Genomic DNA, 24,919 nt, shown 5'->3' on the forward strand with positions numbered 1-24,919 from the left:
TTGGTTTCATCTGACCACATGACATTCTCCCAATCCTCTGCTGTATCATCCATGTGCTCTCTGGCAAACTTCAGACGGGCCTGGACATGCACTGGCTTCAGCAGCGGAACACGTCTGGCACTGCGGGATTTGATTCCCTGCCGTTGTAGTGTGTTACTGATGGTGACCTTTGTTACTTTGGTCCCAGCTCTCTGCAGGTCATTCACCAGGTCCCCCCGTGTGGTTCTGGGATCTTTGCTCACCGTTCTCATGATCATTTTGACCCCACGGGATGAGATCTTGTGTGGAGCCCCAGATCGAGGGAGATTATCAGTGGTCTTGTATGTCTTCCATTTTCTGATGATTGCTCCCACAGTTGATTTTTTCACACCAAGCTGCTTGCCTATTGTAGATTCACTCTTCCCAGTCTGGTGCAGGTCTACAATTCTTTTCCTGGTGTCCTTCGAAAGCTCTTTGGTCTTGGCCATGGCGGAGTTTGGAGTCTGACTGGTTGAGGCTGTGGACAGGTGTCTTTTATACAGATGATGAGGTCAAACAGGTGCCATTCATACAGGTAACGAGTGGGGGACAGAAAAGCTTCTTACAGAAGACGTTACAGGTCTGTGAGAGCCAGGGATTTTCCTTGTTTGAGGTGACCAAATACTTATTTTCCACCCTGATTTACGAATAAATTCTTTACAAATCCTACCATGTGAATTCATGGATTTTTTTTTCACATTCTGTCTCTCACAGTTGAAGTGTACCTCTGGTGCAAATTACTGACCTCTGTCATCATTTTAAGTGGGGGAACTTGCACAATCGGTGGCTGACTAAATACTTTTTTGCCCCACTGTATGTTTAAACTCTGTGGGTGTCACAGTGTTTAATTCCATCTTTTACATACAGTCTGTGATTAAAAGCTCGGAAAAGAACATTTGTGTGTGATCTTGAATGTCTTTTTTTTTAAGTGAAAGAGAAATGTCCTAAACATTTGTAAAACCCGGGGAGCTTGCTGTCCTGGCAGACTGGGATAAAAGCCATGCCTGTAATGACTTGGATCTGAAAACTATTTGCAGAGCTGATCTGCCCTGTATCTCTGCCACAGTAGCTGTCTGCTCTTTTACTCATCTCAGCTGCTGTGACCTGAAAACCACGTAGGTAAATGTAGCTGTGAGTCAGGCTCAGTTTGGTTTATGTAATGTTGTTGTTGGCTGGGCACTCATCCCGGAACAAGAAAACCCACTTAATACCCATAAAGCCAATGACCCTCCTGTGCTTTATCTCAAAAAACATCCTTATTCTGTTCTTTTATTTTCTCATCCCAACTCAGATATTTACCTCTCCTGTGCTCTTATCGCACATCCAGTGCTGTCCTCAGCTCGCTTTCTCATTTTGAACTCCTTTCTCTCTCTCTCTCTCGCTTCCTGCCACTGAGGGAAACAAAATACTGTTGCTATGGAAACTGCTCACAGACAGGAGAACAGCAGCTTCCAGTGTAGAGACGGTAGCCTATATATGGGCACTTCCTGTCTGCGGGCTGAGAGATTCAGCCTTCTATGAAATTTGAGTCTCTCGTTTCTGTGTGGAAAACGATGAGACAGATGGGGTGACAGACAGAGTGGGAAACACAGAGAAAGACAGAGAGAGGGAGAGAGGTGAAGTGATGAAGCAGCAGAGAAATGTATAGAGTCTGGTCTGGCTGATATTGATCATGAGATTTGGCAGGAACTGTCTTGTTATTGTTAGACACTCCAGCTTTCTCCCTGTTGCACAATACACTATTCCTAGCTCTACATCTCTACACCTTTTCTGTAACTATGACTCACAACGACACTGACGAACCTTTTACATCATGACTGGAGCCACTGCTCTTCAGACCTGCGAGGGCAACACTCAGCAACTGCATACTGATCAGCTCATAAATAGGAATTAAACAGGATGTCCACAGTTGACCTTAAATGTGGAGCATCATCTCAGAAGTAGGTTTGCAGCAGAAAGAAAGAATCATTCATTCCGCGGCTGGAAAGAAAATCTGTCAACTGTAGAGCCGAGCATTAAAAATGCACCACACATTTACATAACCAACTTAAGCGTAATGCCAGCTTTGTCCTTCATGCCTCTGTTTGAATCTGATTACAGCACACATAGCGAGGCTTTCTTGGTCTCTGTCCCTCAGGCTGCCAGAGCCAGACCTCTTATTTTTGCTTTCCCTGTCAGGCAATATCCAGCAGAAGCAAGATTTATTAGTGTTTACTTTGGTGGTAAAAATCTAATAAGATTTGATGCTAATGGGACTTTTTTTCTTCTTGTTGTTCCTCAAGAACACAGGGTACGGGAGACGGACAGAAAACATAATCTACTTGACTTTCATGAAAAGATCAAAACCATTTGGGGGATTCTGTCTTTGTGCTCTGCCAGTTGGACACAGTGAAGGTTCCTAATCACAATCCGTATGGACTCCAATCCCAGGAAATCACAGAAACGTGATTAAATACTTCAGGGAAAATTAAAGAAGGGAAGATGGGGAGATTTAGGCTGCCCCGCCCATATATATATGAAATTGAGAGTAAAAGCAGTGAGCAATGAAAGATAACTGCTCCTCTGAGACTGTTTGTGTTGTAATAGCTGTTCTGCTCTGCTGAATGCCCACAGCAGGCAGGTTTAACAAAGGAGAAGCACTGATAAATGTGCTACAGAAGAAAATCGCCATCCCCACGGCTGTACTGATGGAACATGAGGAACATGAGTGACGGTGTTGAGTTAAGAGAATAAAGACCACGAAATGAAAATGAAATGACAATGAATTTAATGAGGACGTCAACAAATGAAAATGAACACATTTAGCAAACAAAAACAAAAATGAGCCAAAAAGAGAGAGCAGCATCGCACGATGGAACCACGACAACATGTCGATAATTGACATGTTTACAAAAATCCGCGTTAATGGAAAGAGCCAAAATTATCATCAAGCCTTTTTAGATGTGAGTGCTATTTGAATCATTAGTGAATAATTTGGATAACTGATGTTTTTCTGTGGTTGTTGTTTGTGTGCGTGTGACAAACAAACAAAAGACAAAAAATTATTCTAAAAAAAAAAGGCAAAAAACACTCTTCCGGGTCAGTCCACCGTGTGATGCGGCCGGTCTCTTTGACAGTCACAGAAATAAGCCAACTAATGACATCAAACACAACATATAATAAGAAATATATTACAACCAAAAATAACAAATACAATCTTCAGCAACAATACACTCGTGGGAATGAGATGAGACATTTATAAGAAGTTCACGATGCGCACTTTCTGCTTCAGTCGGCACTCTTCCTTTCACACATACTCGCACACAAATAATTTAAAAATGAATCACCCGACACATTACATGAACGCTGAGAATGAGAGACGGAGCATGCAATTCAACAGATTACGGCTGTGAATGGATGAACGGTGAGAGGAGGATGAAGGTGATACTACAGATAACAATTAGCACTCTGTTTCTCTTAGACTCTCCTAAATGCATCACAGCTGCTGCGACACAGACCTTCTGTTAGTGTCGCCTTCGATCTGTCACTCTCTCCTCTTAATGCATTGTCTTTTTTTGTATGTTTATTTGTTTTCACACCAAATGGAGCGGACAGACTGCGAAGAGCGCTGACCTCGGTGGCACATTGAATTATGCCTCAGAGCTGATATTGACAGAAAACACTGTTGTGGGCGCGTGCCTGTGGAATTATGTGTCTGTAGGTCTTATATGAAAATAAAACTAATATGGAAATTTAGGATGCTCTCGGTGCTTTCATTGAGGCAAGCAGCCTTGAAAAGCTCATAAGAAGTGCAAAGTGGAAGGGCGGGGGGACGGCAGGCGGGGGGACGGTTTTGTGAATGTAGACCAGACTTTCATGCGTCGCTTGACAATTAGTAAAAATGGGTCACAGAGAGCATCAACTTTGCAAAAAAAAAAAAAACACCACACAAAATGTGTAAGTGTGCATGAAGCTGCTGTGCACAAATTTTCTGTACAAAAGTGTTCCACTGAAGTGTGCACGAACATGAAAGTTACTCTGCATGCACCTTCTTCTGAAGACGTGTGCATACAATGGTGAAATGCTATGTTTGTAGTCTCTGCTTGGGGAAATAGGTTGTGATGGTCCTAGATGTGCTAGCAACCTACTTCAAGCAGCAAAGTGCCTCTAAGTGTTTAAATGCATGGTCGAGCGAGGTGAACTGTTAAATACAGCACTCGCAGTAGGTCACTGAGCCTCTGTGGCTGCTTAGGAAATAGATTTTTCATTCTTTTATTTGTTATATTTAACTTGCATTTTACCACCTAAACCTCACATCTGTGTTATTTTAGCCACTCTAAGCCTCAGATTGCTCTCCAGGGTTGGTAATGTTACTTGCTAGCTTTAAAGGGGTGCAGAGTTGTAATTATTCGTGCGGGTTTACACGCAAATCACAAAGAAGGAGAGGAGGAAATGTGCAAATTAGGGTCTTGGACTTATTGCCTCCTTCTCAAAGAAGCTTAAATAACATCCATAAGAGAGATTATGGAATATAATTTCTCCCCATGAGGTTAATACCCTTTGATATGGGGAGGCGAGAGGCAGGGGGTGGGTGTGAGAATGACTGGGAAACGACTGTAAAAGAGAAATTAGAAGGTGTCGGGGAGGGAAGGGACAGGGAGGAAATCTGTAACAGGGAAGATAGAAGAAGTAAGAAGTGGAGAGGAGAATTACATCGTAATATGGCTGAAGAGCGTGGAGCTGCAGAGTGGAAGGAAGAGATAATGGCCCGTGAGGCTTCTTCCCCTCCTTACAGCAGTCAAGCCATCGCGGGCTTGCTGTAGAGGCTGGAATAATCCCTCTTTGAGAAACAGACACTCAACTAGAATGTAACTGCTGCAACAGTGAGGTCTGAAATGGGCTAGAAAAGAAGGTTACGAAAACCAAAGGAACGGTGGTGTGTTTGCGTTTATAGCAAAGGATTTTCATATTGTGGAAGAGGCCGAAAGTGGGCGGGGTCATTTTCTACAATGACTGCCCCACATTTATTTAACCAGAGCAAAGAACATAGAAAGGGAGGTAGAGCTTATAAATGTGCGCACGAGCCAGAACATCTCCTCTCAACACTGTAAACTATAATGACCCAGTTCCATAATTCAGATGAATGTGGAAGCCCTGTTATAGCTATAGCTCATAGCTGATCTGTTACCATCATCCTGGGTTCAGATAGCATCAATATAACTTCTCACTGATGGATTCAGACTCTCTGCCATTCATCTATGTTTCCGGATTCACGGAAAATAGCACAGGAAAACCCAAGGAATGGATTCTTTAACCTACGCTGACTGAGGATACGGTCATGCATGCACACACACACACACACACACACACACACACACACACACACTTATATAAAAGGTAATGACCCCCTCTGCTTTCCTCCCATAAAATCCGCCTGTGTAAATAAATAGTTGCAACACACATCATAGCTGCATCCCTGCAGTCGGGCAGAACGTGCAGTGAGTTTCAATCAGTGCGCATTAGAAACACGTGAAACCTGCGAGTAGAAGCCTATGTGGATACACATCTATCTGTATTTCGGTATTCTAGAGGCTGAGGTGAACTGTTAACTAGCGAGTGTTTGTTTAGGAGGGAGAAGACACTAAAACAGCAGTCGGCTTAAGCGCAAATTTAAGAGATGCTGTGAGAAAGCTGAGTGATTGGGATTGGAGCTGTTCTTAAAAGCTCACCCACATCACTGTCAAGGACTGGATTAACAAATACTTTGATATAAGCATCTACACACACACGCGCGCGCACAGTGTACACGAAGTCGAGATATTTAATTTGAAGTTTTCCCTTTGAGTTGCATGCTCCTGCTCTGTACAGCAGTAATTTTATTTGTTAGCTACAGAAAACAGACTGCTATTAAGGTACTTTAACAGGCATACATGACAAAAAGGGGGAGGGGGGTGGCTTAAATAATCAAATAGACTAGTATAAAATGTATTTCTACATCATTTACACAACTCGACATGTACAAAATAATGTGACTTGATTAAAAAAACAAAAGAAATTCTATATCAGAAGTGTGTACTGATTGCATCTTTTTGCTGAAAGATGGTCAAATGCAATGCAATGCCCAGCAGGTGAAGAAGGATGCAATCCAATTTCTGGAAATTAAAAACACACTGCAGACTGGGGCACACTACCAATCAGCCAGTCTCATCTTTATATCAGATACTGCACAATTTACCGACTGACAGATCAGGTGATCTCAACAAGTCGGTGTTAACGTTATTCAGTGCTGAGCCACCAAAGGCAGACAGAGTTCTTTATGAGGGACAGAATATGTGCTATAATATCCAAATGAAATGAACATTTGCCTTGCTGGAAGCCCAGAGCAGCACTGGGTGAGGTCTGAAATACTAAAGATGCTGGGAAGTTGTGCTTTCTTCATAATCTAGTGATTCTAAGATGTAGTCGGCCTATGCTCAGTCCCGGCTTTGTCCTTTTCCTGAGGAAATAGAATAATTGTGTTATAAGTTTTGTGATTTGGAGTCACTAAATGCTACGGGCTGACTCTTAGTGCGTGCTTTGCGAGCGTGCTCGTGTATTCCCGTTCTTACCCTGCGTCGGCTAAGGCTGCCTGGACTGGTTGGGGGGGGGCTGGGAGATTTTCCCGAATGAGGAGTTGACAGCTGACTGGCCGGCGTCCCGTTCACTGGAAGGAGAAAAGAAAGGAGAGAAAAAACGGAGCAGGATGGATGAGAGTGGAGCGACCACTTTAAAAAAACAAACAAAAAAAACAACATAAATATTGTAATAGATGACTCCTTAAATGCAAATGCCTATTTTTTTAGAACAGCTATATTAGTGTCTAGCAACAGCCCACACTTCCGCCCTCAGCATCTCTCCATCAACATGAATGAGGCAGAGGAAGAGGAGAGCAAGGGAGAGAGTGAGGGAGAAAGATAAAGAAGAGCACTGAAGTCCACACTAGTTTTTTTTTTCTTTTTTCAGTCTAACAAAACAAACCCAGCAACAGCATCTCATTAAACAAGAACATACATTAATCAACCTCGCACACCAATCCTGTGTGCAGTTTGGCAGGGGGAGAAAAAGAAAAATCCAGGAGCATCATTAACCGGCAAAAAAACCCACCAGCCTGTATTTCATCTTACTGAAAAGATGACTTATTGTTTCTTGGCAACAAGAGGCTGCTTGGAGAATACAAAAATGGTCAGAGAAGCAACTGAGTTCAGCTGAAGGCATATGTCAAATCATCCTGAAGAGATTCAGAGCAGAATTCAGAAAACACTACAAGACTTAATACAAACACCCCTTTTTTAAAAATGCGGTTTAATTTCCTTTCTATGGCTGCCAGCACTGAGCTCTGTTTATACTGGCATTGAGATATAAAGAATTCCAGCATGTAAAGAGTTCCTATTATTTGTAACGTTCACCTAAATACAATTTCAGCCCAGCTCACAAGTCTGTGTATTTCCTGCTGAGATCAAAGAACTTTCTGAATTATTCCAGACAAAGGAGGAAAGCACAAAAGAGACTAAGCTATAACATCTGCCGCTGTATCACACGTATCATCGCCATCCTCATCATCATCATTATCATCATTAAAACATAAAAAAATAAAGAAACCCTTCTCCTAAAGCTTTTCATTGATGAAATTCAACATCATGGCGTTACGCACACAGGCAGACACTCCTCCTGGTTACACAACAAAAGCATTAACATTTTAACGGCAGCTCTCACTGACCTCTTACCAGAAAAATCCCTACATGACACTTTACAAAGTCAGCAGCTTGGCATGTGCTGCGGTGACACGGCGGACACAATCAGAGGTGTCCAAAAATGATCCGATCCAGGGACAATTAAAGTTTTACGTTACCCGGGGAAATGGTATTATAAAAGCTGCATGCATTACAGGGGTTTATTTCCTGGATGGGGCGGTTTCCTACCTTCCACTTCCAGCATGATGAAAAGCACAGTGATAATCCAAAATGGGATAAAGAGAGGAGGAGGAAGAACAGCACCTTTGTACTCGCTCCGTCCGAGTGTGATAATAAACTGTGGTGAATGGGAGAGACGGAGCAGGGCTGTAGTGTACTACAAAGAGAGGCGGAGAGGCTGCTTGCGCAAACTCTGACGTGCACCAGTGAGCAGAGACAGAGAGAGAGAGAGAGAGAGAGAGAGAGAGAGATAGAGAGAGGAGGAGGGGGGTGTAGTACAAAAAAAATACATCTATATTTTAAATATCTAGCCACTGGCCTCCTTGCTTATATGAGACAAGCTGAGAAAGGGGCGGATTAGAACTGATAATATAACTAATGCAGTAGATATAGATCCATCCAAGGAGGCTGTAATGCTCAGGAACAACCTGTCCTACTTTAAGAGCTTTACACTTCCTCATGGAAACATCCTCAGGAAAAATCAAGAACAATAATTCTTCTATTTATTAGAAGTCTCATCCAAAGCAGCAGCCATTGCACCAGCGTTCTCTGCATGTCTTTAGGTTTTATCATTCCTCAAGTTACCTGGTAGTGCAAACAAGATTCACCCAGACATACTGGAGCTATTTTCTAATTTTGGCTGTAAATGAAAAAAATAAAATCTAATCTTTCAGGAAGCATTTGGATTTCCTCTCTAGCCCAGACTGGTTGAGGAGTTACAGCAAGGTGACACACAGATGATGAAATCTCTTTCTATCAGTGTTCAGCTAGCAGTGCCTTATGAATGCCTTGTGCTACTATGATACATTAAATATCTCCGTAAAGCTCGTCTTTACTTTCAGAAACCGTTTGAGTTTTGTCTCAACAATAACAGGATTATGGTCATTTAAAAAGTGCTTGTAAAATGGGCCCACCTTAGGCTAAATGTTGAAACAACTCCACCACAAAAGCTTTGGAAGACTTTGTGGTAAGACCAGTTAATGGAGAAGTTTGTGGCTGTGATACACAGGCAGGTTTTTTCCTGGACAAGTATCAAAGCAGGATTTTCTCCCAGTATGTGTCGCCAGGTTGTAAAGCGAACGGTTCCAAATGAATTCAGTGTAACTTGTTTTCTTTCTAGGTTCATTTTTCCAGCGTGACTCAACATTCACACATGAGGAGATCCACTGTTGGAGTAAGGACACCAATTTGGCCACAATGCAGCCACAAAAAGACGCTGTTTTTCAGCTTCTTTCACACCTACTGTGTTAAATGCAGCAAGTGTTATGCTTAGAAAAAAAAACAAAAAAACCCAACAACAATAATAATAATATTAATGACAAGTGAGCTGGGCTAGTATCGGAGATTGAAAAGCACCTCGTGTGCTCCTGTCTCCTGCTGAGTGAGGCCCTGATTGAGCAGCACTGGCTGCATATTATGTAAGACTCTTGAAAAAAGAAATAAAAACACAGCCTCAGAGTGAATGTGAAGTATATCCAGGAGATCTGTCACTGCTATTGACGAGCAGTGTGACAGTACAATGTTCGTTGTTTAAATAACCCATTACACGGAGCCGACATAAAGCCTGCGAGTTAATTAAAGTGTTTTTCAGTTCCTAAGTAGAAAACAAGACAGCACCGTTCTTCATCTGGGAACTGTAAATTTCTGTGACAGAGCGGACCAAGTATAGACCAACACTGCCTTTCCTCAAGTCGAGACATTAATGCGTCTAAAAATTCAATTTAATCCACACAAGCAAAAAATAATGCCCGCTCAATTATGGTACCCAGCAGCAACACATTCAGCTATTACAAGCTGTATGGGTAAACAAGCACAGTGATTTAAAACTGTTATTTAAAAACGTCAGTATAAGAGAAAAATGTGTGATCTTGATTTTCTACATTGTCATCGGCTCACATCCTCCTCCATATAAGGAATTTGGAAGTTTGTGTATATCCAGCCTTTATTCTTAGATCCAAATATGCACACTCTGTTCTAAAAAATTGAACATTTTCAGCATATTTGAGCAAATTCTATAGATAAAATCATGCATGAAGGCAGTGAAACATTACAAATTCTCATATGACTCAATTCTCAATTCTCAAATGACATAAGAGAAGTCAATAAAAGCACCAGAGCAGCTCTGTTTCATAACACCAAAGCTGCCTGAAAGGATGTGTCCTTATGCATTTAGTGCTGTTGTTTTGTATTTGTTACATCCCCTCTGCTCAAAGTACATTCGGGCCTTTCATGATTGGATTTTTCCGAGCAAGAGATGCGTTGAAGGCTGCAGACATCATGTGTTCACAGTTCAGAAGCTGCCGCTGCCAGCAGGGAATCCTCTCGAGACACCCTGCATTTATTTTTGGGTCAGCTGCCCCAAACACTTCAGCGTGAAGTCTCTCCATTCACGAGGAGCCACTTATGACGGAAAGCGCGAGGTGAGACGCCGAGGCAGCGAGAGAGCGATTCTTCCTGACTACATCTGTACTTCTCAGTTAATTTTAGCTGACATGAGGCATCCGAGGAGAGCCGGGGGACAGATGGTGAAATGGAGGGGAGGGGAAGGAGGAACTATGTATGAGTGCAAAATGTTTTCTCACTTTATTTTGGGTTTGTGTGTTTGTGACATCATCTCAGAGCGACGCTCGAGTGATGACAATGTCAGCCTGAGAAGCAACAACCTGCCCACACGCCGACACACAACCAAAAGACTAATGCTAAATACGACCACCGACAATACGAAAGGGGAACGAGGCAGCATCCAAGCGACCCATTAAAATTGCAAGGTTGAATAATTTTAAATGGAATTTGTAACATAACATTTAATTTTCCTTCACTTTGATGCTCGTTAATTTCAAATTATTCTATTTCTGTGCAATTATGATTCATCGGCGAGACAGAGCATGATTCACCTAACAAACATTCAGCACACAAGTCTCTGAGCTTTGATGTTCTTCGGTACGTACAAGGACGGAGAGTTAAACTTCATCTGTGCTGGGAAGCGGGACGAGAAGTTGTTTGTTCTGCATTGATTCAGCATATTTCTCAGAAGGCTTTCTGTTCATGAAAGAGACCAAAGACAACGTGTTTTTCTAGTCTGATAAAGGAACGCAAAGGCTGCACCATCCTTTTTTTGCTCCATCAAATATCCAACATAAATCCGATACTCGACAGAGATGCTTTTACATATATTCCATTCACTTTTGTGTGTTGCAGTTTATATGGAGTATAAGCTCACTGCGAGCAATACACAACTGTGACTGCTTTGTTGATCACTATACAAGCGATAAACCGCTGTTTATCACAAATCCTTAGTGTGAACTTTTTAGATCTAATGCTTATTAAAAATAGAATGATTTTTTTTGAATAGCTGCTTTCTTCTGAAAACACAGTAAAATTGTTAAAAAGTTAGGGATTAGTTAAGAAAGCGTTTTTTCAGAGTGAACCAGACTCCTGGTAAATGGACCGATTCTTATATAGAGCTTCTCTACTCTACCGGAGCACTTAAAGTATTTTATACAACATGCCTCATTCACATAAACACTTTCTTCTATGCTTAAGTTCTTTCTTTCTAACATTCGCACACATTCATACTCATAGCAACTTGGGGTTCGTATCTTGCATATTTGGCATGCAGACTGGAGCAGCCGGGGGTTCTTATCAGTAGATGACCTGCTCCACATACTGCACAGCAGGTCTGTAGAGTAGCTCTACCTAATCATTTGCTGCCTATTCCCACCACACAAGTCACATAACTTCTCCATCCATCCATTACCTTCTGATTATCTAAAGTTGATAAGATGACAAGACAAACCAGATGAGGTATATAATCTCTGCAGTGAGTTTTGGGTGTCCTCCCAGTGAGGGGTGCCTGGAAAACCTCTAATGGGAATTGCCCAGGAAGCATCCTAACCACCTCCTTTCAGCATGGAAGAGCACCCTATAGTTTACTCTGTAGGGTGGCTACAGAGTAAACTCATCTTGGCCTCTGAGAACCATGGCCTTAGACTTGGAGGTGCTTACTCTGAACTGGCTACATAAGTTATGAATAAAGGCATTTTCACGCCTATAGCTTGTTTACTCTGGTCCGAATAATTTGATGATTTGTAAACTTGGAGCTTTTCCCCGTGTTTTTTTTTTTTTGTTTGGTTGGTTTTTTTTACACAGTCTCCTTAATGCCCAGATGTGTCTGGGATGCAAGGAACAAAAGTAAATACAGGAAAAAGGTGCTGTGTCCTGGACTATTGGAGTACACTGAACATTTGCATTTGTTTCACAGTTAGCTGTTAGCTCGTGTAGACTTTTGCACATCTATAGTATCTTGCCGTGTCTCAGAATGCAAAGCACACGGGGTTATAGTTTTTTTTAGCTCAAACTTACAACATACACCTGGTAGCTGGTTGGGATCCTGATTGGATGAGGTTCACACCAAAAACTAACCACTCTGGAGTTCATTTAGAAACGCAATGAGACCAACTCCTCCAAAGGTCTTGCGATCACTGCGTCCACACCTGCACAAGCGAACCGCACAAAGTCAGAAAACAAACCAGAGTTTGATTTAAACAGACTAAACACCACACCTGTGCCTTATGAAGGTGGTGGATACATTTTAAAAGCTCTGATTTCAGTTTGATTCTCCCGATCGCATTCTTTGTGTCCGTATGAGTGTGCAGTTGTCTATAGCTTGCTTGTTTTGCTTTTCAGTGCCTCTTTAGTGGTATCCAGGTCTACACTGCAAACGTGCACAATGAGGAGCAGCCAGACACACACAAAGAACACCAGGTGGTGCTTAGCAGCACACGTGCTGTGTTACGTGCACTCACTATGTGGCTTTCACTACCTTGCAGATAATTCTCACTTCACATCTGCTCTGTGCAGCTCCTCAGGTCCAGCTTATTATATGTGATCAAGAATTTTATGTCTGTGTTGGCTGAAGGGAAAATTAATGTGGGAATTCAAGGCTGCTTTTTCAGCACACCCAAAGACCCGGAGCAAGGTTAAAAACTATAGGAGATCGTCATCATGCACTGACATCATGGATGAAAAATAACACTTCTACTGTCTGCCAAGAGTCTTTCTGATGTCGAAGTCTTATTTCCACTGTGAAGATGTCCATCCATAACTAACAGCAATATGATCACACAGTGATTTTTGAGTAATTTGTTGCATTTTAACTCTGAGGATTTACTCAACTTTAACTAATACGTTGGTGCACACAGGACTACAATGGAGAAAATTAGCCTTGGCTTTCAAGTGAATGTAACTGCCCAAAATGTGATGTCTTTTGGGATGTTTATTTGAAAGACCTAACTCTAATTTGTGTCCTGATATCAGGAGGCTGTGAACTCAAAGCAGACTTAGAGACATAAGATTAAATATAACAGGAGAAAAAAAGGCTGCAAGCTCAGGAATAGCAGGTTACCGCTCAAAATGTCTCTATTTTGAGAAAATGTGTTGATGATGTAAGATCACATGCTCCCCAGATCTCAGTTTTTGTTATATTTATTCTAATTTAGGACTAAGAATAAGTTTCACAGCTAATTAAACTGTTAATGTCTCTCTTGATTTACTGATTAAATGCTTGTAGTCTATAATTACCCAAAATACTCAAAATTTCCAAAAATCCCAAGTTGACATCTGTAAATAGCAGTCCAATAACCATAACGTGTCAGTCAGAATGATATAAAACAGAGTAAAGAAACACTTGTGATCAAATATTTCAGCAGTAGTAATACTTCTGACAAAGTACATTTCTTACAGGTGATAAAAATATTAGGCAAAACCCCAGATGACAATTCGTGTTTTAGTGATCTCTGTACATAAGTTTGCTATTGACATTTAACCCATGCAGAGTGTTGGGACTGGAGAATTAACCCGTCATGTTTCTGATGTCAGGAGAAGACAACCTATGTGCAATTTAAACCTGCAAATTGCACATAGCAAGAGGAGACGGCACACACTGGGAAACTGCACCACTGAACTTGCCTTTAACGCAACACTTTACATGTAAATAAAGTTTGTAAATAAATACATTGTCTTTATTTTCATTACCAGTGATGAGACCTGATCACAGTAACGCCTATCAAATGTCATTGGACATTGACACAGTCCCCCATTTTCAGACGCTCAAAAGTAATTGAACAAACTAACATGATTTTAAATATAAAGACTGTTTTCAGTGCTTAGATGAAAATCTTGAGTGCCTGAAGTCTAGAAACCACAGATATCACCAAATGCTGTGTTTTCTTTAGACCTTTACATCATCTTCAGATGCGTGTTTGTGGGTCTCTCTGTCTTCAGTTTTTCTTCAGTAACTGAAAAGCATGCTCTCAAGTCTGAGCAGAGTACAGCCCTGTACGCCTTATCACAGTCCATTCTGCTATCATTTCTACCAGCAGTCACATCATCGACACACACTAGTAAACTGGTTTCACTGGCAGACATCCGTGCTCATGCCATAACACTGACTCCACCATGTTTGGCAGATACTGTGGATCAGATCATGAGCTGTTGTTCTCCTTCTCTTACTTTTCTCCTCCCCACATTCTGGTAAAAGTTCATTTTGGTTTCATCTGTCCAAAGAATTTGCTTCAGAAGTGTGCAGGCTGTTTTGGATGTTTTCTGGCAAAGCCTAACGTGGATGGATGTCTTGCTCTTGAGCCAAACCAGTAGTTTGCACAAGTGTTTGTTTATATTTTTGAAGGTGTCTTTTGATTGTTGACCTTGACGATGATACTCCTATCTCCCCAAGAGTGTTGGTCTTGACTTGGCTTGATGTTATGAAGTTGTTTTTCTTTGGGAACATATTCTCGGATCATCCACTTTAGTTCTCCTCTGTGATCTTTCTGGTCTTTCGGTGCTGCTGAGCTGGCCAGTTCATTCCTTCTTTTTAAGAATGGATCTTTAGACCTCATGTTGAGAGGTCCAGTGAACAGCTTCCAAATTCAAATTTTAACACTTGGAATGACAGCAGAACAGGCCTCACATGGCCATTAAACTGCTTGTTGGACGAATGTCCAATTACTGTAGAGCCTCTAAAAATTGGGGACTTTGTATAAAAAAAAGTGATTCCTAAAGAGTTAATGGAATACATTTGCTGAGCCCCTTGAATTAAAGCTGGAAGTCTGTGGTTCAGTCACACAGTGATTGTTTGATTTAAAATCCACAGAAAATAATTGTCTTTGTCCAAAGAAAATATGAACCTAACTGTACATACACATTGATCACATTTTGGATTAGCCTTCAGCTAATCCAAAATGCTGCAGCAAGAGTCCTGACAGGGACTAGAAAGAGAGAGCATATTTCTCCTGTTTTGGCTTCCCTTCATTGGCTTCCTGTTAAATCCAGAATTGAATTCAAAATCCTGCTCCTCACATACAAGGTCTTAAATAATCAGGCCCCATCTTATCTTAATGACCTTGTAGTACCATATCACCCTATTAGAGCACTTCGCTCTCGCTCTGCAGGCCTACTTGTTGTTCCTAGAGTATTTAAAAGTAGAATGGGAGGGAGAGCCTTCAGTTTTCAGGCCCCTCTTCTGTGGAACCAGCTTCCAGTTTGGATTCGGGAGACAGACACTATCTCTACTTTTAAGATTAGGCTTAAAACTTTCCTTTTTGCTAAAGCATATAGTTAGGGCTGGACCAGGTGACCCTGAATCCTCCCTTAGTTATGCTATAATAGACGTAGGCTGCCGGGGGATTCCCATGATGAATTGAGTTTTTCCTTTCCAGTCACCTTTCTCGCTCTCTGTGTATTAATAGACCTCTCTGCATTGAATCATATCTGTTATTAACCTCTGTCTCTCTTCCACAGCATGTCTTTTATCCTGTCTTCCTTTTCTCACCCCAACCGGTCGCAGCAGATGGCCGCCCCTCCCTGAGCCTGGTTCTGCCGGAGGTTTCTTCCTGTTAAAAGGGAGTTTTTCCTTCCCACTGTCGTCAAAGTGCTTGCTCATAGGGGGTCATATGATTGTTGGGTTTTTCTCTGTATCTATGAAGCGCCTCGAGGCGACATTTGTTGTGATTTGGCGCTATATAAATAAAATTGAATTGAATTGATAAGTGAATGTGCTCCTGGTTCAGCAGTATCAGCTGTTGATCACTACTATAACAGAACATGTTGTCCTCAAGGGAAGGGAACACGATGTGCTTTTAATATTTGAATAAAAGAGCAGCAGAAGGTTAGTCAGGGTCAGACAGAAGAGCCGATCAACAGATTTCCACTGCTATTTTGTTCCTGACCAACAATGTCTGAGGGAGTAAATACAAACAGAAAACAGTCAACGCCAGTCAGGGAATATTTGATGATGTTAAACAGCGGAAGCAACACCAGAAGGTGAACATTTTGGCGACGTGAAAAAAACGCAGGGACGTTCTGAGTCAGGGCGAGGGCCGAACGTCAGTCAGCTCCTCTCCCCTCTGCAGGCCATTTCACAGGAAGTCCCTGCCATATATGGTTGTCACAGGCCATTGTGTCTGTAGCTACATGCTCCTACTGTGCTATGTTCCCATGGCAACCAAGACGAATCAGTCCCTCCCTCCGCCAGTCTCTTGTTTTCTCTTTCTCTCTCTCTCTCACACAGACACACACACACACACACACACCAGGATACACCTTTATTCCAGACTTTGCTGCAGCCAGCGAGATCAGATGGTGGTGTATGACTCACTCTCATAACCTTTCCCCAAAGTTTTCAAGCCTTCAGCATCCAGAAGTTTCTCTCCTTACCCCAGCTGTTTACATCCTTCTTCCTATTCAGGTCAACAAAAAATCCAGCAGCAAATGTTCACTTTCGTTCTGCATGGTCACGTTACGGTTACGATTTAAGGTTAAAATAATAATAATAATAATAAAGAAATAAATGGTGCCTCTGGACTTCAGCAGCAGGTGGAACAAATTCTTCTTTAGTAGTTTCTGTGTGTTGCATCACCCACTCAATAACCCCCCTACCACAAAAAAAACCCCAATAGGTCTTTATACGCGTACAAATCATAAAATGATTACAGTGAGGAGGAAAAGTTAAGTGCACTGTTGCATAACCAGGCATATTACACACAACCAAAGCTCAAGCTGTGCAATCAGACAAAGAATGGCCTGACTTTGTTCAAAGCTCTAAACTAATCATCAAGTTCTCGCCAGCTCTGAGACAGACTGAATGAATGTTTGGCCTCTTAAACACACACACACACACACACAGACAGACACACACACAAACAGTTGTGGTACATTAATGAAAGCTGCATTCATCTATCAGAATGATTGTTTTTATGCACGTTTTGTCTGCTGTTATCTCAAAAGGACTTCTAGACAGACTCTCGGGCACAAACAATAAGAGCAGACACCAGTGCAAGCTTATTACATTTCATTAGTATGTCAGGTGAAGCACGGCTTGTTGGGAGCTGCAGGATTGAGTCACCAGCCCCGTTCATCTTTCCCTCTCATCTTCACTCCTTCCACCCTCCCTCTCTCTCTCTTTTTTGTTGTTGCTTTTTACCTCTCTCATCCCTGTTTGTCTTTTTCTCTCCTCCCTTGTGAAAACATTCTCATTTGAATTCACATTCAAGCAACAAGGCGCAGCTCACATATGTACACCGCGAGACACTCCACAGAGCTCAGATTTCATCGTGTTCATTCATACTGCGCTGAGATGCAGATTAAGTGACGATCTAGAAAACACCAAGCAATCAGACGATGAGCTATTATTACACAAACAACTCCCGACCACGGCGAACGCATCTGAGGTGCTGCAGACATGCACAAGCTCAAAAAAAAGGGCAGGGGATGAGTTACAGGGTGTGTTAAACTACTTAAAGAGAGGACTAGAAGAAGACAGAAACTTTTTCTGTCTTACCAGATGCAGGCGACTTGCTGCGCAGCGATTGGACAACAGTTCTGGGGGAGCCTCGGTTCAAAGAGCCTGACATCCTCCCATAGATCAATGATTTCATCATACGACACTCTGCAAGCACAAAGAGAGGACAGATAGAGGTGTTCAGGGACTGTTTAACAAATATTAATTCACTCACCTTTATGTATTCATCCAGTGCGCTGAAATCCAAAATGTGTAAGCTGTAGAAATTCAAATCCTAAGGAGGTAGCAGCTTTTTTACCTTCTTGCAGCACTAAGGATTTCATGCTCAAATAAACTGACATTAGGTGTGCGACACTGTAACATGACACTGTGGTTTGTGGCACAGAAACAGCCTTAATATTACTCCATCAGAGCACTCAAACAACACGACAGCTCTGTCAGACTGAAATGAAAAGTTTATGGATTTTAAGCCAGCTACTGTTTTAATATTGTTTTTGAGTGAGTCTAACCTTTAGCCATGCAAGAGAACAGCAAACCACTAATGTATCGGCACACTTGTAATTGGTTTTACCTTCAGGTCCCCCTGCAAAAACGAGCCCTGACCTTCAGTGGGCTCGTTTTCCAAACGCAATTATTGTGGTGCTTCAGAAGTGACAGCTATGACTCACGGAGGTCTTACAGACACACACACACACACACACACACACACACACACACACACACACACACACACACACACACAGCGCTAGTAAATGAGCCATGTGATGGTATTAAAACACACGCTCCGTGTCGGCTCCATCCCCAAAACTTTACTCCTCCACTGTTCATTAACCCAGCCCCATTATAGCTCATTGCCATTATAGACCAGTGGGAAAGAGAAATTGTACAGCTTGCCCCGCACATGTCTGTGTGCGTGTGTGTGTGCTTGTGTGTATGTGCTTTTGCCTGCGAGTGCATGCGTGTGTGCATATGAGAGCCTGGCTGTGTGTCTGTCTGTATTTGCATTTGCTTGTGTGGCAGACGTTTGTGGCCCAGTGATTAATGTACAATACCGAGTGTTAACATGATGACAGTGTGCCAGAGCTGAGGCAGAGGCGATAATTATAGCGATGCTGAGAGGAGGCGAAGTTGTCTGCAGCTCTGACTCCAGATGTCTCTCTGTTACGCTGTCTGTTTCGTTTGTCGCTCTCCGTTCCTGTCTGTCTATTTCTGCCTCTTGCTCTCTGTCTGCCAGCGCATGATGAGGTGTCTATAAAACATTAGATATGGCTGTGTTTTAATCACTGTTTTTGGGGTGGAAATGTGGTTCAGACGAATTCTCTGGATAAAAATCGACCTATGTAGAAGAATCTGTGTAACGTTTTTAACGGTGTTGATTGTGCCCAAACTTTTATAAAGGACATTTGGGGTGTTTAGAGAACATTACCATACTGCCCCTCAATGGTCCCATGATCGCATTTAATTGATGCTCTCTTATCTTTGGTATCTTTGGGGTACATTTTCTTATAGTTATCTGTTATTCACAATATTTACATGAGGACCTTTCATACAAGACTAGTGGAAACATTTTGGATACGAAGAAGATGTTCCCTATAAATGTAAGAGATTGCACCCGTTAAATGAAACTGAAGTTTAATAAATATTGGATATAGTTGGGGATGGAGCAAGGAGTAGTCTGATTACAACAATTATCACAACAATCTGTTAGAATACAAATAATGTTACATCTGGCTATTTGCAACTAGAAGTGTTGCATTTAAATGCATTTGGCACACATTCTTGGGAAATACTGGGAGTGATCAGGGGACAGTTGATATACGGTACCATGTATTGAGCCATTACTAATTTGGTTTAGTTTTCCAGGCTTTCTCGAGGTCTTTCAAAGTTTTTCTTTGGACATTGGTTGCTTTATCACTGCTCATTTTCAGTCTAGTTCTTGTACCGGACCATTCTCACAGGAATGTTTTTATTCATTAACTATTAAGCCACTTAACACTGACCCATGAATCATTCAGGCTTAAAAAAATTCACATATCACAAGGAATGACCAGTGTTGTGTCCACACGTAACGGATAACACAGAATCTATTTTAAATAGTATCTTTAGCCACTTTGTTACTAGGAGCCAGAACAAAACACATTATTTGTTCCAATTTCTTTAGATGAGTCTATGGAAAATAATACAGATAACACAGTTTGACAGACTTAAAATAGTATTTTTGTACCAACAACATCTGTCCCTTCAGTTAATAAATCTAATGTTCACTGAAGTCTCATCAGAAATGGTCTCAATGGAAGTGTACCTGTTAAGAAGCCATTCTCAAGGAAGATAAATAGAGAACAAAGACTTATGGATGCCAAATTACACAAGAACTGTACGGAAAATTAGTGACAACAGGTCTTATGCGAAAGATCCCAAACACACTCCCGCTGCCGTAAAGCACACCTGAATAGAAAAACACACAAACTCTATATCAGTCATGGATTGGCCTCTCCAGAGCCTGAACCTTAATATTACTGAAGCAGCATGACATCATCTTGACAGAAAACAGAAAAAAAGGAAGCTTTGAACATCCTTCAAGAAGCCTGGAGAACTATTCCTGAAGACTACTTAAAGCAAGATGGTTTGCCTAAGAGCATTCAGGCTGTGTACAAGAATAAAGATGGGAATACCAAACACTGACATTCAGGCTCATTAGATTTATACAACCCCAGTTCTTGCCTGTTATAATGTATTTGCACAAATGCATCTTTGGACCTATTTCACACTTTTCTAGCAAAATATAAACATGGGTGCCTGAAAACTTTCCTGAATTACGATTACATTACCAGGCCTTTATGTCCTTCACACATTAAATAGTCAACACAAGGTCAGAAATCAACGCTTGAAGTTTAAACGCAGTTTTAGGTGAAAGTTAGAGATGTACAGGGTTGAGTTTGACATATCTGGATTCTTCAAACACGTGTTTTCATTGGGGAGCTGTCTGACTAGTCTTCACTCAGTAGCATGACAGCAGCCTACGATACAGGCAGAGACACAAGAACAAGCAGCCCTGCAACCACTTCTGTGGTCCCCACAGAGCCCTTATTTCAACATCATTGAGACAAACTGGGAATACATGAAAAGAAACTGAAAACAGGCAGCTGAACTCCACAGATTTACAGTGTATCGAAGAGGACTGGAGCTCTTTTAACAGCAGCTCAAAAACGGATTTGGAGGAAGCTTTGAGGTGGAAATGGCCCTATTGTATTCTTCCAGCAAGAAAATACAGCAAATCCTGATGTACTAGAAAATGTACTAATGTACACTACGAACTCTAAGAGCAAGGACGACAGTGGGCATGCTTGCTGTGCTGTTAGTGTGTTTTTTGTTCACACACAGTTGTAGCAAGCGTGGGCAGATAATTAAATTTTCATCACACGGATAAGAGGTGCTTCTTAGCTATAAGTGATTGGTTTAAAATGCTTATGGAGACAATCGTCAGTAATTAATTAAACATAGTCGAATCACAGGCTTATAAACCTTGCCGCATGAAGGAGAAAGTTTTGTTGTTATCATTCTCAAGACAGAGGAAGGTTACCAAAGGAAGACATAGCTAATGAAAGCAGGAAGGCACAATGTGCTCCAGATGAAAGAACAGTGAGGAGGAGTGAGGGGAAAAGGGAGACAAAAGAGGGTAGGGGGTGGAGGTTTGCAACCCAGGTGGGATGGATACCTGGGAAACAAATAAATTGAATAAACCTTTCAACAAAACCCAGTGCACACTCATTCATGTAGGAGACAGGAAGAGAGATGAAAGGGTAAGAATACAGATGAGCACTAAATGGCAGGAGTGAAGGGAAGGGGGAGAGAGACGGGCAGCAGCACACACAGATGGGTAAAGTGAGGACAGAACACGTCCTCAGTGGATAGCGGTGGGGAGACAGGCAGAAAAGAGGGAGAGGAACAATGGTAAAATAGGTTATACGGTGGTTTAAGTGCAGTGGACCGAGAGGAGAGGATGAAGTAGACTGCCTACAGCTGGGGTGTCGAACATGAGGCCCGGTGGCCAGAATGGGCCTGGCAAAAACTCCAATTTGGCCCATGCAATGGCTTTGGAAAAAATGTATGAGGACATAAATGTCGGTTATTGAACTGCTTTTAGTTTTACAGCCTTTCCTACATTTGTACAACACCAGTAAAAAAGTAATAGAAAAACAATTAAAAATGACAGAAAAGATCTTGTTTATTTTAGTGAGACAAATCGTGCTGTGAATTAGCAAAACACTTCTGTGTTACAATTATTTCTTGCAACTTTAGCCCAAAGTGTCAGCAGCATTTCTTCATCATGAAGAGAAACAGACAGTTTTTATATGAAGATATCTCCAGGGTGATATGTGTACTTAAATTTCTTTTACACTGACAGAAATGGGACTTTCACTGGTCAAAGTGGGCTGTTTGTGGCCCAAAATGTAAAATGTGTTGGACATCAAGCACAGGGTTGAACCAGGAAGATTACTGGTAATGTTTTTTTTATTTTATTCACTGAAATGTTTTATGATGATGTGCATGTACTTAGCCCTTTATCACCCAAGTATCATACAGGACCCTGGATTTATCTTGTAATTTTGGCTGTAAAATGTCAAAATACTTGTTATCATTCAGGAATCCTTTGAATTTTCTCTCTAGCCTAAAGTGGTTGAGGAGTTATGCTAATGAAGGAAGAGCTGTGTTCAGAAAGCAGTACCTTATGACAGCTCTGTGCTACCATGATACACCAAATATCTTCTATTCTTTCCAAAAGTATTTTCCTTTTGTCTCTAGCACAAATAGTAACTGTCACGCCCAGCAGGATCAGCATCCAGCTGATCTGAGGTTTTTTCTATCTTTCTCTCCAACTTCCACTCTCTCCTCTTCTCTATCGCCGGGGCAGAACTCATTGTGGGTTCACGCCCTTGGTGGGAGGAAACACCTGAGCTTAATCAGGGCGGTCAGCATTTAAGCCAGGAGGTGACTGCTGTTCTTCGCTGGATCGTTGTCTGCCACACGTTAGTGAAAGTCAAGTCTACAGCAAAGCTAAGTCAAGTGTTTAAAAGTGAACTGTGTAACTATTCCTCGTCTCACCGTCTACAGACCTCCTGGATTCCCTCCCCGTTTGATTCTTTGTGTCGAGTGTGGAAGAGTGAACCTGTGGCCGTGAGTGTGGAGAGTTGGAGAACGCGTGACTACCCCCTTGGATTTCCCCGGAGCCCCGTCCCTCACTTAATTGTATATAGCACTGCCCTGCACTTCCTGTAAATACACAAGGTGGATTCTGTAAATAAATTATTGTGTACAGCTGATTCTGGAGTCCTGCGCTTGAGTTCTCCCCGTCGAACCGTAACAATAACAAAGTTGGGGTCATTTAAAGAGTGCTTATAAAATGACTAATGGTTTTTTTTTAAAAAAAGATTTGGTTAATTTGATAGAAAATAGAAAGTAAGGAAGGGAGGGAAGAATAAAATAGGAAACGTGAGGATAGAAATGTAAGAGAAGGTATTTCTCACCACTTTCATCCAGCATCAAGTCATCTTGATAGCGGAACTTCTCTGGTCCACAAGCCACAAAGATGTCCTCGTCACCAAAGAAGTCCTGCAGGCATGACACCTGAAAAGATGGAAGAGCTCAGTTTTTGTAAGGTTGGATAAAGGGTCAGCGTTTTATTCAGGAAAATGAGATTTTCTGATAACAGCAATTTGCTAACATGTTGGCAAATTTAGTCACATAGTCTACTTTAGTTACTTCTAAGCTGCTGATAGTGTTTGTATGTATACATTGCAAACTGCGAGAGCCACTCACATACTCTGCATTGTGCATGCTCACAACACTGGCTTCTTCTTTTGTTTGGTTCATTTTGTGTGCTCGCCAAACCTCTTTATAGACCGTCCATGTTCCCGACAAGTCCCCAAGCAGCAGTGCTGTGCTGCTTCTGCACCTAATCAGTCTATCAGTAACTATAATGGGACCTTGCTGACTCACTAATTTGCTGATGCACCGTAGCTCATGCACCGGACATCCAGAGAAGCAAGTGGGGTTAAATGAAGGCCAGTATCTTATAAATGGTGGTGAATAACAAAGAGAAAGATGGATGAGGTAGACGGACCTACAGATAAAAGGACTCTGAAGGCGTCGCTGTCATTATTTGATGAGCTCCCTAATGTGCAGTTAAGACCAAAGCCACAGATTTGGTTAACACCACAGTTAGTGTTGGATTATTTTTTAAGGCTGTCTACAGAATGGATACCATTTCATTAAGACATGCGTAATAAACACATTGTTCACAAAGCTTCAGCTGCAGCACAAGACAGATGTTATGTGCCTTTTTAATTTGTAAGATCACTGGTTCTCTACCAGGAAGAAACCTCAGCAATGGGCTGTTTATGATGACAAACAGGATGAAAAGCACACCACCGTTCATTTTTTTCCTATTTGATTTAGTCAACAGCTAATTCCATATCTGATCTAAACGCTGCGTGACTTGCTCAAATAACTTTAATTACACCCCACAGGCCAACCATCACATTTCAATTCCAAGACATCAATATTCCAAATGATATTTCTCCACTGGAAACGGTACAGTCAGAAAGGGATTTACTGGAAGACAATAGTTCATTCATCTAGTATGACAAATCTCCTACCAAAAACCTATTAGGAGCTATTATAGTTTAGGCTGCATGCAAGTGTAACACCGCCTGAAGTTAGCACACAAACACAAAGCTTCAGTTATTGCATTTTCATGGCAATTAGCATCCAAGAATCCATTTAGATTCCCATTAGCCACCAATCAGTGCCCCAAAAGAAAGTCACAAATGATGTAACAGCATTATCAGCAAAATGCCAAATAAACAGCAAAGAGGCCACTCTGTGTGTGCGTCTGTGTGTGTCAAGAAGGGAGTTGTCCTGCTTTACCCCCCGTAGACCCACAGATGAGCCAGCGGGGAGATAGAAAACAAGTTTAATCTCAGACACAGGCTCTCTGTGGAGTATGGATCACTTTCATTTAACTTTTTAAATTAAGGCTTGTGTGTGTCTGCGTATGTGTGCGTGTGTTGCGTGTGTGTGTGTGTCTGCGTGTGGAAATGATATTACTCCAGTTTCATAACAGAGTGCATATTGCTTTGTTCCCTGATGTCCCCTGATAGCGCTGGTGATTATTTCA

At 41.7% G+C, this 24,919-nt stretch overlaps 1 protein-coding gene across 2 annotated transcripts in view; it reads right to left on the reverse strand.

The window, feature by feature from the left end:
- The window catches only part of dclk1a (doublecortin-like kinase 1a), a 50,025-nt gene that overhangs the window by 10,943 nt on the left and 14,163 nt on the right, over nucleotides 1-24,919 (reverse strand). For both annotated transcript variants that reach the window (XM_035911667.2, XM_087847337.1), the window contains exons 4-6: nucleotides 23,268-23,367; nucleotides 17,782-17,889; nucleotides 6,606-6,700 (exon numbers count right to left, since the gene is read on the reverse strand). In XM_035911667.2, the coding sequence (XP_035767560.1) occupies nucleotides 6,606-6,700; nucleotides 17,782-17,889; nucleotides 23,268-23,367 (303 nt within the window). The remainder of the gene's footprint in view (nucleotides 1-6,605; nucleotides 6,701-17,781; nucleotides 17,890-23,267; nucleotides 23,368-24,919) is intronic.

The sequence above is a fragment of the Neolamprologus brichardi genome, chromosome 10 (genome assembly GCF_056152115.1).
Source record: "Neolamprologus brichardi isolate AB-2024 chromosome 10, ASM5615211v1, whole genome shotgun sequence".
Classification (NCBI taxonomy): domain Eukaryota; kingdom Metazoa; phylum Chordata; class Actinopteri; order Cichliformes; family Cichlidae; genus Neolamprologus; species Neolamprologus brichardi.